This window comes from Colius striatus, chromosome 21, assembly GCF_028858725.1.
Source record: "Colius striatus isolate bColStr4 chromosome 21, bColStr4.1.hap1, whole genome shotgun sequence".
In the NCBI taxonomy this organism is placed as follows: domain Eukaryota; kingdom Metazoa; phylum Chordata; class Aves; order Coliiformes; family Coliidae; genus Colius; species Colius striatus.
Genome location: NC_084779.1, coordinates 6,437,939 through 6,452,114, shown reverse-complemented (window position 1 = coordinate 6,452,114; position 14,176 = coordinate 6,437,939). Strand labels below are relative to the sequence as shown.

The 14,176-nt window shown below is 38.7% G+C and overlaps 1 protein-coding gene across 4 annotated transcripts in view; it reads right to left on the bottom strand.

Moving 5' to 3' along the window:
* CLSTN1 (calsyntenin 1) overlaps nt 1–14,176 on the bottom strand; it is a 36,387-nt gene that overhangs the window by 6,335 nt on the left and 15,876 nt on the right. Inside the window, exons 3-15 of one of the 4 annotated variants that reach the window (XM_062013202.1) lie at nt 14,043–14,072; nt 12,450–12,645; nt 10,398–10,606; nt 9,284–9,433; nt 8,999–9,184; nt 8,123–8,371; nt 6,647–6,768; nt 5,642–5,804; nt 4,029–4,079; nt 2,184–2,341; nt 1,388–1,536; nt 668–894; nt 56–226 (exon numbers count right to left, since the gene is read on the bottom strand). In XM_062013202.1, the coding sequence (XP_061869186.1) occupies nt 56–226; nt 668–894; nt 1,388–1,536; nt 2,184–2,341; nt 4,029–4,079; nt 5,642–5,804; nt 6,647–6,768; nt 8,123–8,371; nt 8,999–9,184; nt 9,284–9,433; nt 10,398–10,606; nt 12,450–12,645; nt 14,043–14,072 (2,061 nt within the window). The remainder of the gene's footprint in view (nt 1–55; nt 227–667; nt 895–1,387; nt 1,537–2,183; nt 2,342–4,028; nt 4,080–5,641; nt 5,805–6,646; nt 6,769–8,122; nt 8,372–8,998; nt 9,185–9,283; nt 9,434–10,397; nt 10,607–12,449; nt 12,646–14,042; nt 14,073–14,176) is intronic. The other 3 variants (XM_062013204.1, XM_062013203.1, XM_062013205.1) reach the window with 3 other exon arrangements.

The window sequence follows — 14,176 nt, the reverse complement described above, 5'->3', positions numbered from 1 at the left end:
ACTGTTCACTGTCTTCAGACCCTTCCCAAAAAAGACCAAGAGCAGTAACCCCTACCTGTGATAATCATGCCCAGGTTGGAACTACTCATCTCAATGCCTTTCTGCTGCAATCGTGTCATGTCAATCTCCAGGCTTTCTTGTTCCTGATTTAGTTCCTCTCCTAGCACTGTCACCTCACACGTATCCAGGTTATGCATGATCTCTTCAGAAACCAAAGACTCTTGAACTAAAAAGCAGAGAAAAAAACAGAGGTAAGCAGAAGTAAAGGTGAAGTTGCCAAGAGCCCAAGAGCTGTAAAATGTCACATGCAAACTCAACTCTTCTTCAGGAAGAAATATTAAGATCTGGACCTGAAGTAAAGAGAGCATTCATGAAATAAGGGCTGAAAATAACACCCCAAACAAACAAAGCAACAAATCAAATGGAGATATAAATAAAGGATATTTACATGAAGATAATGGCCTGGGCTTACAACCACTTCCAGGGGAATTTTTCTTAGCCCCCAGTGAACTACCTACAACTTCTCACAAGAGATACACACCTTCTTTTCCCCTACTAGATTCTGCATTAAAAAGGAAATCCACGCCTCCCTTCAAGAGGAAGACCCTCCAACATCATCATGGGGTCAGGGTAGGTAACAGTCCCAAGCTGAGCAGGGTGTTGTTACCTGTAGGATCTTCATCTCCATCTCCCTCCGGCTCCACTTCCCGTGTAATGGTGCTTATTATGCGAAGCTCAGGAAAGAGGGAAACGCCCTCAGGGCTCTCAAACTCCGAGGCAGAGCGGGCAAAATGGTTGATGCCACTAAGGCTGATTTTCGGTTCCTCTGGTTGCAAGACCATTACATATCCCTCCACAGAAGGAATGGAGGCACAGGCCTCTTCATTGAAGCACCTACAAGATACAGAAGCAGTTTTGCACAGTCAAGGAGGCAATTTGAGAGAGAGGCACAATTAGGCAGAGTAATTGCTTCATACATTTTTTAAAAGCAGTCTCAGACCCAAGAGTCTCACATCAATTCATCAGCTGCCTTGGAAAGTAACAATTCTGCACCAAGGGAGCAATCTTACAATTACTTTTACTTACAGTTAACATTTGGCCCCATTTTCTGAGCTATGGTAACAACCACAGACAGCACCTTTAGTGAAGGCTGTGATGTTGGAGACATACAGCACACCCTTGTACCAAGTTCCTCCCTGTCTTACACACTCCTTACTGCATTCTCAGGAAGAAAACAGTGCTGGCATAGAAAACATTTGCTGTATTCAAATGTGTGCTGGTTACACATAGCAAGGCTGCTTTGTCTGTCACAGCTGAGATACATGAACATCACTGCAGGCTTCACCATCGCTGTACAGTGACCCATCCCTTCAGCACTAGCACGTACTTGACAACGCTGGTGACTTTAAGCCTCCGAATCCCAGGTGTTGGGAACTGGCGGGAATTCAGATAGGAAATGTGTTGCATGGCCTTGTCAACTCTGTCAATATCATCCCCCTCTAAGGTCAGCGTTGACTGACTTGGGTTCATGTGGATCTGAAACAACAGTAAAAAACATGTAAGACAATAACCAAATGGTAACGTGATCTGGTAATTAAACCCAGAAGCTCAGCACTGCTTGGGCTGGAGAACATTAGAAAAATCCCCTCTGTATTCAAAGCAATAAGGCCATTATTTACTGGCCTTGTAGCACACAGTCCAACTTCCTTATTCACTTCCTTACTCCAGTGGAATATATTTAATGTTTTGCTCTTGAAGAAAAAAATCTATGACTTACAGTTCTGAGTGAAGATTCCAGTAGTAACAGACACAGCTAATACAAAGAAGAAATTTAGCTCTGTTCACACAAACTTGCTGCTAAAATGGCATGCAAGTTAGTCTCATTCTACTAAGCTGCTTGTTAAGAATCTCTATCTTTATTAGACAACCAGGGATAGCAGCTGCTAGAACAGAGAAGCTTACAAATTCAGAATTTGTCTTCAAAATTTCAAGACAACATAGTAACTTTCATTCTTAAACTCCACTAGGAAAGACTGCTTAGTTTTCATGTAATTTTAAACACAAAATGTCACAACAGTAAGCTTGTTTTATTTGGGACACCCTTACTAACTTTGCCAGTAAAAGCTGGAACTATTACCAGCAAAGGAATAGAGATGTTGCCCTTTATTCACATGCTACTTTACCTTCACGCCCTTGCCAACACCATCAGCCATCTGCAAATCCAGTCCCTCTTTGCAAGTATACAGGCAATCTATCACTTTCTTGTTTTCCAGTTTCCCAGAACGAATCATCAAACCTGCCAGATTGCCTCGGAAAAACTGAGCCATGTGGAGCTCACCACCTTCATGAAGGGAGGAAGGAAAAACCTTTATGTGTTTTGATTCTTTTCACCTTTCTTTTTCTTTCTTTCTTTTGTAAAACAACAAATATGCCTTCTGGTATCACAAAAGTATTACACACATGCAGGTTAGTTTTCATCCATTCTGGGTGTTAACCTTGTGATTATGTTCAAGCATAAAGAAAGAAATTAAACAGTTCACCATGCATATGGCCTTCAAAACAGGTGTGGCCATCTTCAACTGTGAAACTAAGGCTCATGTTTCCGTAACAAACAATTATGCGGTGGTGTTCTTCAGAAATGACAGACAGAACTAGGGAGATAACTATGAAACCTGAATCTTCATGTTGAGGTAATGCCTCCTCTACAATGGGCAATGCCCATCAGGACAGAAGACAACATCCTTCCTCTAGATGTTAGTCACCCACATCTAATCCAACCATTAGAGGCTCTCTTGATGCCCAAAGGAAAGGAATTTCACAAAGTGATTCAGCTCACTCTGAAAAAGGTGCCTAAGAGTTACCTGCTCCTCTCTAAGGGTGCCACCTTCTCTGTACACTCAAGCAAGTAGTTGCAACTCGAGTAACTAATTTTTAGGTATCTGAGTTAGTCAGATAAATCCCTTATTGCTTTCTGAAGGTGAAATCATGATGATCACCTAGTCCATCTGGCTAAAGAATGGAAATCTGTACTTCAAGTTCATCACTTACTAAACTACCTGGTTTTCAAAAAGATGCCTAAGCTTGTTTTAAAGATTCTCAAGTGATAAAACATCCCTGGCATCACTTGGAAAAATTTTCAGCAGTGAATTGTCCTGTTGGAAATAATCTAATTTCCAGTTTAGATTTGTACAGCTTCAGCTTCTAGTCCCTGGCTTCTGTTACCTTCTTGCCAAATTAAAATGTGAGGCACAGCTAAAAATCTCTTGTCAATCATATCTAGATATTTCCAGGAATTCTGAAACTTGAAAGAGTACATAACTTGAATATACTTTAAGAAATATACATTAAGTGTCTCAACTAACGACACAAAATTCACCAAACTGTCACTAAAACCTTCTAAGCAAAAAACCCTCTGTGGGCAATCTGAAATCCCTGGAAGCCAAAGCTTTCACACACATGCACTGTAATTAGAACTTTGTATCAGTTTCTGGTCAAGTGAGTATCAACTGTAAATTACTGACCTGAGTTATATATGAGTAACTTGACCTAAATGGGAAATCAGTCTTGCTTTGAGGGGGCTGCAGAGCTACCTGACTTCCAGAGGTTCTGCCCAACCTACTGAATAATTCTGATACACACATACCTACATACATATACACTCATATAGGATGAGGTGCACTTATGCTTTTACAAAACCAGATGAAAGAAATTATAGCTGATATTTGACATCAGCAACTTATTTTACACCACTTCACTGCAGTCACAGTGGTCACAGTACATGGATGTGCATTTGGGTACAACCAACAAAAAACAAGAAGAAAAACAAAAAAAAAAAAGAAAGAAAAATAAGAATCAGCTGATGAAGCTCTGGAAAGAGAAGCACAATGAAGAAAACAAGCCTAGGAGAGGATTATGTGAAGGTCAATGGCCCAAATGCAATGCCTGCATTTCATGCTGCATGTGAGATGAAGCAATGTCTTGGCATAAAAATGAAATAAAACAGTAGGGGGAAAAAAAACTCCAGCAACCTGCAGAGGTCTCAGGCACAGTTTCATTGTCATTTTCATTTCCTGTATATTCTGTAGAAAAGCAAGACAAAGAACAGGGCAACAGGGAAAGGACCAAGTAGTTACAATTTGGCAAACTCTTATCACAAAAAATACCCAGCAGCACTTCCCCCAAAAAAGTCTGCTTATACTTGACCCAGCTTCTCAAGGATATGAGTTCTTTGAGAAACTGATAGCTGCAATGCAGAGAAAAAGCATTACTATGTTCTTACAAGAACCTAACACTCATGACAAGACAACCTGAAGAGCCCTCCACACAAGCTGCAGTAAAACCAGTCACACTGGTGCCATGGTAACTGTACACCCCCCATCTCACGCAGACCACCATTAGTAATGTGATACAGGTCTAGCTCCATTTATCTTCTCCTCTCCCAACTACTAAAGGGAAAATTAGAGTGAGATCCAGCTTCTATCAGCAAACCACCAAAGGTATTAAATACATCACACAATCCATACACTTAAGCTGGAACAGAGTTTCCAAGCTCTGGTTTCTTGAAAACCAGTGACTACAGCTTCCCTTTGAGCTAGAAGAGATAGTTGGAAAGTCACAAACAGTATGAGATGAACTGTAGAGAAAATGAATTGACTCAAAGAAGGGGCAATATTAGTACTGAAAGATAAGTGAACCTGTCACAAAACAGTGTATTTTATGGAGAGGACACTCTGGTAATTTAACCTTCATTCACACTTCAAAGCTTTAAGATGCAAAGAGAAAGGAGAGATTGTAAGATAGAAGCCTGTTAATGTGAAAACATCTCAAAGCTTTTCAATTGTCCTTCCTTCACAAGGTACTTCCATGCATTATTACAGACTGTGACTACAGTCTATATTCTGAACTACAAGGTTTATCTTTGACCAAAAATATCAGCTTTATACCAGCTGGAGTGTAATTTAACCAGCAAGCAAACATTTCGATTCAGGACCTTGAAGTGAGAGCTTCAACACAAAGCTCTTTGCTAATCAGCCTCCACATGGAGATGAATTCTTCTCCTTTTCCTCAAATTTTGAAGAGTAGGTTTCACAAGTATTACAGCACACAAAGTAACATTTTACAGCTTGCAGAACATTCATGGTTTAAGCTATAGTCTGCACACAATAAAGCTATGCTTATTGTCATAAGGAGAAATGGTAAAACATCCAGGAAACAGCATCACTGTATTGTTTAGCTGAATTGTCTGCTGGTCACTCATCCATTTACGAGAACACTTTTACAATATGCTTTTCAGTCTACTTGAAATTAAGTGTTTTTAGTAACCTGAAGTGTATGAGGTACTCTTATGAATGCTATTAAAAACAAGCTATCTATATTCCCATGGTTACCACAAAAATCACTTTGTTGGAATGCCGCTTGGTGAGCAGCTTTGTATTTCACACACACCTGTGGCCAACGAGCCAAAACACTCTCATGGAAAAAGTGACTCAAAGAGGAAATGCATGATATTAGCTAGGAGCTAAAGACACAAGTTCTCTCTCGTTCACTATGTGCTCTTTCAGTGCTATGTGCTTCTAGGCTAACCACAAAAATGTCATTAAAGCAAAGTTAATTAGGAGTATTAACAATTGTAAACAGTTACCTTGCCAACATGCTCCAACTACCAGCTGTGTTTCTATCTTTGAAGGATGAAGTGGGTAATCCTCAGTCACTGGGAAGGGATCATATGAAACACCATCTACATAAAGAGTTACCGCAGGGAATTCGACATTCAGGACATAATGATGCCACTCTTTGTCACATACCTGAGTAAAGGAAGGTGGAGAAATTATACCTTATTTCAGTTACAGCCGATGAACATTTCACACACACACACATAAATATATATATGCAGACATATCAATGTTAATCTGTAAGCCCATAATACTTTGTTTCACACATGGCACGCAACTGAAAAAAGCAAACCAACAGCCAAACACTTATAGTTTCTTTTCCTCTACTGCCAATATAGGAAGCTGCATGTATTTCCATTCCTTTCATTTTTATGATATCTAATAACAGCCTATTTCAATAGAAAAATACATGCCTACACATAATATTCTAGATTCTGAAACAGTGTTATAACACAACATTACTTGATAAAGGAGCTGTATTTGCTGAGAAGGGCTGTTTAGAGAAAAAATACAACCATTTTGAAAAGAAAAAAGCCTTCCTTGATAGATTTATTTATAGTGAAAGTTGATTGATTTTTTAGAAAGTAACAATCATCCCAAAAGGACATACATGGCATTTTACCATTACACCAGTACACATTGCCCTGCACAGAAAATAGCATATCCTTAGGTACGTTAGAAAGTAACTCACTGTTTAGGTAACTGGCAAAACAGACTTGTAATGGTTATCTAAGGCAACTAAAAGAACCTTTATACATTTACAGATAGACAGGGTTATTTTATCACTCAAACCCAGAGGGCTGAAAAAAAGTATAGCTGAATCTATGTTGATGACAACTAATGTAAGTATATTGTTGGGCTCTATTAAACACAACATCCAGGTTGTAATGGATGTAATTATACTACCAGGGAATTCGGTCTGCAATGGTTTTCATTGCATTCTAAGATTATACCAATGGCCCTTCCAAACTTACTTGGTTTAGTTTCCAGTGAAATTCAGCAGGTTTGTACGTTTTTCCCTCTGAAGGATCTTGGCGGAAGAGGAAAACAAGCCTGCAGTTGTGTACGTAGAGCGTGTAGTGATGCCGGTTCATATCTGCACCAGAGTTTTAATTAACATTGTTATTGTTTTCTGTAAACATTAACAACTCCACAAAATTCACTTGTTCTGTAATTTCATACATAACCCCCCATGGAACTGATAAGAAGAAACAAATGTAGAAGTAAATCAGGCATGCTAAGAGGAATGCAAAACATTTGTAAGAGCAGTTAGGGCAATTCTGAAGAACCCATAACACACCGTACAACAGACAGGTCTATCTCCAAATCCCATCTAAACCAAGGCACAGGGAGAGATAAACCTGTCAGCAGGAGAAGAAGAAAAAGAGCTCTACTTGCAAATAGAAGAGCTCTTTTGTTACAAATGAGTAGCTTCTACTGCATCTAATTACTGTTTTGCAACAAGTACACATGATGGCAGTTGGAAATGCTTTGCTAAGAGAAAACCACATAGTCCTAGCTCTAAAAGATTGAACATTGAAAATAAATCGAAGAACATGGAGGCAAATGGTATTTATATCTACCTGGAACTATCTGTCACAAAAATTATATGGTTAGGTCAAACCATGGATTGAAAAAAGGAAAACTTGTTTTGAAGGTCTGCTTCCCGTGGACTTCCGACCAGGAAAAGCTGCACTTCAATTTGCCATTTTTTCTCTGGTTCACTTACTTCCATGAATCCAAAGTTTTGCGTTTTGATTAACAGGAATGGGTGAAAGCAGGGAAAAAAGAGTACATTTGTACCTGGTTTTGAATGACAGACACTTTTCTCTTCAAAGAAACGCTCTCAGGACATTACAAATGCTGTTAAACCTTTCTCACTTTCAAATAAAATTCAAAATATATTCAGCACAGTTTCCTTTGAGAAACCTGGCAGCATTTTAAATAAAGTACCTTTCTAATACATTGAACAAATCCAGTGCTTCAGCTAACAAAGACAAGAATTCTTTTACTCCCATTAGACAGCAATTATGGAAACAGGGCTATCAGATTTCCTTATTAATAGCATCTTCAAAATGACTGTGTGTGTAGCGTTCAGAGACTGAAATTATGCACAGGGAGAAAAAACCCACTGAAGGAAAAGACATTCTCTCCTGAAAAAAAAAGTATAGTAGCAAATGCTGTCACTAAACTCAATGTATGGATCTTAGTGATCTTAGGCAGCATCAAGAACAAGACTAACTTTGGAGATGCCAAGTCAGGCATTGCCAGAATAAGTCATCTACCATGGCAAAAGAAACACAAAGGAAAGCAGTTTTTACACTCCATTTCACTTCCAAGAAAATCCTTATTGAGAGAAAAAACGTAAGGTTCTCACATATGCTGCCACAGCACATGAAAACAAACAAACCCCAACAATGAGACTGTTTATATTTTAAGTACTGACAAACCTGTCTTGTCTGAATTGCACAGAATCGTCTCTTTCTCTTTGGTTCCAGGCCCATGTCTCATCCACACTGAAATCATGAAGGGCTCTTTTAGATTGACTGTGACAACACCATCTGGGATCTTCACAGCTTGTGTGCCATTAAATTCGAAGACTTGGTCACTGTCATGACCATTATCAGTAGGAAGTCCTATTGTCCAGTTAGCAGCACTACTGGGAGGAGGAAGCAGCTCAGCTGTGCCAGAAGAAGCACCTACAATAAAAACACTCAAATGAGAAAAGGTGAAAACTAAAAAGATCAGCAATGTTTTCAAACCAAACTGTTTCTCTGATCACTACTTTGTCCTGTAATCTCAATTCTTCTATACTGACTACAAAGGATTCATAAACTTTTCCTGAGGCCTTTAACTGCAGCAGACATGGATGCCAAGGTGCCCTTTATTCCCAGGGCAAGCACAACAGAAATTTAACTGATGCATGGAAACTCTTTTTCAAACCACACTCTACTCATCTACTTTTGCAGTATGTATTTCTCACATTGCAGCCTTCACATCCACCGTGCCTCAGAAAAACAGGTTTTAATGACTATCCCCTTCTGCATGTACAACATTCTTTCAGCTCCTGAAGATGAATCTCATGTGAGGGAAATTATTAGTCAATATAAGCTAGTGGAGATGCAGAAGAGAGATTCTTTACTGCATTGAGTATTATTCTAAAGTCGCTTTCAAGCTTTTTATTGCCTGCTAGGAAAAAAGCTAGAGGAAGGTACATACAAAATGAAGACTGTATCTACTTCTTGATTTGTAGTCCAACATAATACTAAAAGAGAAAACAATAAGCAAGAGAAACCACTTGATTTTATTAACAAAAGCGTTCTTACCACAGAGCCTGTGAATGGATTTCTCAGAATACGTGTCTCTATCGCAGCCTTTACCAATATGGTTGGTTTCTAGTTCAACAGTTGCTTGAACTGAGGTTATTGGCTCATCACACGTCTCCAAATGCATGCCAGGGAAAAGAGCTAATGAACCAGTACCAGGCTCATATTCTATTCTTTTGCTCCAACCTGTATATTTACCCAAAGAAACAATATTTTTTAATCTCTCATGTTTAACTGAAGGTACTGGCAAATGCTAAAGCAGATAGGAAAGGAGATCAAACTAACCTTGCCAGCCAGGCTTGCATGTAGGCTTTATGCTAATTTTAACCAACACATCCTCAGCAGCTCTCTTCTTCCCACAGTCATACGCTGTTACTGTCAGTTTATACTGATGTTCTTTACCATAGCTTAACTTTTCTGTATTTTTTATATAACCTGACACACAAAGAAAACAATCATCAGACAACAATATCTACTGATTTCTCAGGGTCACTGCTGCATTAAATGCATCCAAGTAGGTACCACCTACACACTTCAAACAAGTACCAAGGCTTTAATAAACACACCTACAAGTGAATTAGCCCTTTATTATTTGACTTTTCAATGCCAGACATCAGGCCCTAATCCTCAAAAATGATATAAAGTCACAGATGTGCACATATACATAGAAGAGCAGGTACATATTTATGAGGCTCTTAATAGTATAAAATAGTAACCAAAGTGAAATTGTTCATAGGTGGTAACCGATATATTAATTGTTTGGCAAATGCCAGGATTCTCTAGATTTTCATTGAACTTTCACACCCATGAGAATTCCCCATTTGCAACAGGACCTCCTATAAACTCAAGCTAAAGCCCACTAAAACCTGTTTTGCTTTGCTTAATCATCTTATTTGAAACCTTAGAAGCAGTTTATAGATTTTGAAGGGTTCACAGATCACCACTGGAAAGGAAAGGACCTAAACAAATCACTGCATTTCAAAACCAATAACCATGGTGCTGTAATCTCCAGAGCATCTCAAATGTGAAAAGCACAAACATGGAATCTCATTTTTTAAAGGTAATTAGCAAAAGCTATCGTAACAAGGAACAGAAAACAAGTAAAAAGACAAAAAAAGCCCTACTCAGAGCTGGTTTAAAACACAATACAGCTACCATATTTCCTTTGTTTTGAAAAAGCATTTTACAAGAAACAACATACAGGCAACAGGCCATCTGCTCCTTCCATCAGTGGACAGCACATGGTATTGGCATTGAAAGACATCTCATTTTATCAATCCAAACTGCTTAAGTGAGTATGTCCATTTAATGATGTTGTAAGAAAAGGCTAAAACAGGGTTGCTATTCTTAAGGTGGCAAATGGTAGTAATTCCTACTCCATTTCACACTGTATGCTTACCATCTTTGTCAATAGCAAAAGGTACATCTGGAGTTACAATTTCATAGTTGCAAATCTGGCTGAACTGAGGTGAACAATCTGCATCCACTGCTTCCACTTTCAGGATGTTGTCATACCTCTTCCCTTCAATAACCGTGGCCTTGTATGACTTTTCTTTAAACACAGGAGCGTACTCGTTAACGTCGTTCACCTGAATATGGACTGTTGCTCTGGAAGTAAAACAGAAAGGTCAGTTTCCTCTACATTCCAAAACTCCTATTTGTGGAAGCAATCTGATAAAATAACTCCTTCTTTACAGATGATGATATCCAGAATTTAAGCACCTGGAAAGAAGTGAGCAATGGCTAATTCAACTAACAGTCTCAACTACACTAACAAGGAAAGCAGTGGGTGTTTTTCCAGTGTGCTGCTATATAATTCACTGTTATTGCTTATTTACTCTTTATTTGCAAATAAAACTCCAACCCATGTATTGCAACTACCAAATTGTCACCATTTTACAGAAATTCAACAAAATACAGCTGTGCCAAAACAGGCTTTTACTTCTGTTAAAACAGTACAGTCCCAGTCCTTTCCTGCTGTCAGAGAATTTGATACAAACACACAGTTTTTATTTCATTCTATGATTCTGGGTGCACAAGAACGACAGCTAAGACTGGTCTTTGACTAAGAGCTCAGTCAAGTGCATTTGATTAGCTTTCTTTTTACTGAGCTGTGCAAGTCAGTGAAAACTAGCTTATTTCTTTGAAGCAGGAATGAGAGATCAGACAGTTTAAATGGAGGAATCACACAAGTGGCAGATGCACTTTAACATGTAGCATAGCTAGCTAGCTAGCTAATCCTAAACTGCTTGGATCTTGAATTCCATCCTTTCATACTTGTCCCTGATTGCTGATATATACAGAACAGGAAAACAATGCAGTTTCTCCCAATGACTAAGGAGAAAAGGTGAGTAACCAAAGTATCTGGAACTTAAACTAACAAAGAATTCAATCACTACAGTCCTTCCATAAAAGCAAAAGAATTCAGAACTTAAGCTGAAAGAAAAGTCTTTGTTTTACTTTATCCTATGTACTAAATAAATGGCAACAAAAATGTCTTGCTGTACCAAACACACTTTATATTCCTGACTTGAAGAGCTGAACTCCAAGATGGTTAAAAGCCAAAAATAAACCCCTAAAACAGCCAGTCATAGGAAATGCAGGTCTTGGAAACCCACCATCTGCTCTGGGAAGAGTTGCAGAGCATGCTGCTAGATCTGTGCTGGTTCATTATGCACCCATGAATTTGGATTACCACCATTTTTACTAGAGCCATCAAAAAAGTTTATATCTCAATTAACCAGCACAGGCAGAAAAAGACAGTGAAGTTCTACAGTGTGGAGAAGGAATTGTGTATTATCACACTGAGGAAAGAATGCAATTCCAGACAACCCAACAGAACATTTGTTGCCATCTTTCTCTTTGAAATCCTTCTTCAAAAGCCAAATTGAATATCAAATAGAGTTGAAGGGCATATCTGTTTTCCATAATTGTAATCCTTAAGGAGATAGCTTTCTGCTGCCTATTTGAAGCTTACAGCTATAGAGTTACAAGGCTGTGTTCATCACCCTGATCACTGCTGCTAGTCTAATCCCCATCTTGTTTGTGCCCTTCCTTGTTTCACACAAACAGTAACCTTCCACATGCTCTGCAGATGTTTCCACCCAGATCTTAGAGAGGTATTCTCAAGCAGATTTTCTAGACAGCATTTTATATTGTGGTTTTTTCTTTAGATAGAGATTAACTGAAGATTGCTTTGTTCTCATTCTTTAATCTAGGCAGAGATGAACCTTACAGTACTGATTTGGGTTTTGTTTTTAAATGAGGCTGTCTGGAAATGACAGCAACATGTATCCCCTTCAAAAGTTCACTTCCATTTTGCTGCTATTTATATTACTACTATAAGAAGGTCTTCCAGTATTAAGACTCTAAATGAACCGGTCATAAATCTCCATGAGCAGGAGACCACTAGAAACCAAACTTCCCCTCAGCCCACCACAGATTTACTTACTTGTGGGATTTTTTTGCATTTGCTCCATCTGGCCCCTTCCCACAGTCATAGGCCTGTATGGTGAATGTGTAGTCCTTCTGTAGCTCACAGTCAAGCTTTTCTTTAGAGCGTATTATTCCCTCACCAGTGGATTTATCCACTACCACTGCTTCAAAGGGAACATTCTGCCCGTGAATTTTAAATCCACAAATCTCACCTACAGAGTCAAAGTAAGAGAGGTTAGAACTGGTCAAAAAGTAGTACACATTTTTAAAACAAAAGACCAAATATTTTGCAGCCAAGGGTTTGTGAGGGTCTGTGGACAAAGCAAGAGCACTGTGCTTTAAAATGGGTGATTTCTGGGAACTTTAGTAAAAAGAAGCATACGTCGGCCTTCCAAGCAACTTGTTTACTTTGCATCCAATTCATGCAGGAATACAAAAGAGAAAGAGAAATGTAGACAGGCATTTCACAGGAGTACTTGAGATAGCTCTAGGGTAAGAGTAGATCTTATGAGAGCATACAGCCAAGGCCACTGGTAATATCTTCTATGCCAAGCTACTGGGAATAGCTGGGCAGCTTGTTTACTTTGACCAGAGCAAAAGGTTAAAATGCACAGTTACAAGTCCAGGGATGAGAAAGCTTCAAGTACAGGTTCAGCACCCTTATTACAGAAATTCTGTCAACAGATCAAAGAACAAAGTCTTCCTGTGCAATGTACCTGGCTAAAATTAGGGAATCAAAATAAACTACTGAATGAGAAAGGTAGAAATACCAACTTCTCAGGCATCCATTTCAACAGCTATCTACAAGTGTGTTAGCCAAGGAAGCTCTCACATGGAATGACTTAGCAGGCTTTCCTTTCTATTCAAACTCCTCATCCCCACCAACTTGCAAGAGAAGTCCCTAGTACATCATTTTAAAACACATCTAAGCCTAAGATTACACTACAAGACCTCTTGCTGGCACAGCTAGGTCAAGCTGTCAACAGGTTATATGGAGTGAGCCTAGCACAACCAGCTAAGAAAAGCCACTCAAAGAACAGTTTTATCACCTACACTGTAGTTTTACCTGTAGAACTTGTTATGTTTTGAAGGTGATTATCTGACACCCACATAAAACACTAGTTTGCTGTTACAGTGGTATCATAGTACCAGGTTTGCACTCCTACTGTAAAAGGCATTTGATTCAGATTTTGAACTACTGAAGTATGTACTGAAGGAAGTGTTCTGCAAGGGAGGTGTTGGAATGCTTCAGCAGTTAAATAGTACTTTATAGAGCATATGAAAAAAACTTAAGATGTCCCAAAGAAGTATGTCATCAGTAAAAATATCAGAAAATGCTAATTTCCCCAAAGACAACTTCTTCAGTGTCCATACAATGTACAATAATCCCAAATGGTTCAAATGGATGTCTGATTTACAGATATTTCTAACCAAGGGTTTGGTTACATAACAGTTTTTATTGATATATTTTAAAATAGAAAAAAAACTGGGAGAATAAATGGGACAAAAGAGCATGACAGGATCTTCTGTTTAAGTGCTGATTCCCCATTTCATAACCAAAGTTAGTAGGTTAATATTCATAAAAGGGATAGAAAGAACCCTTTATCACCTTCTTTGGTGACTGTCACCTCAAAACTCTCTAAAGGGAGAAAAGATAAACCCAAGTCAGTAACAGGAAAGATTGAAAGGGAGCAAATAAGGAAAAGGCAGAGATGCACACATTACACAGAGAAGCTTTGGAAA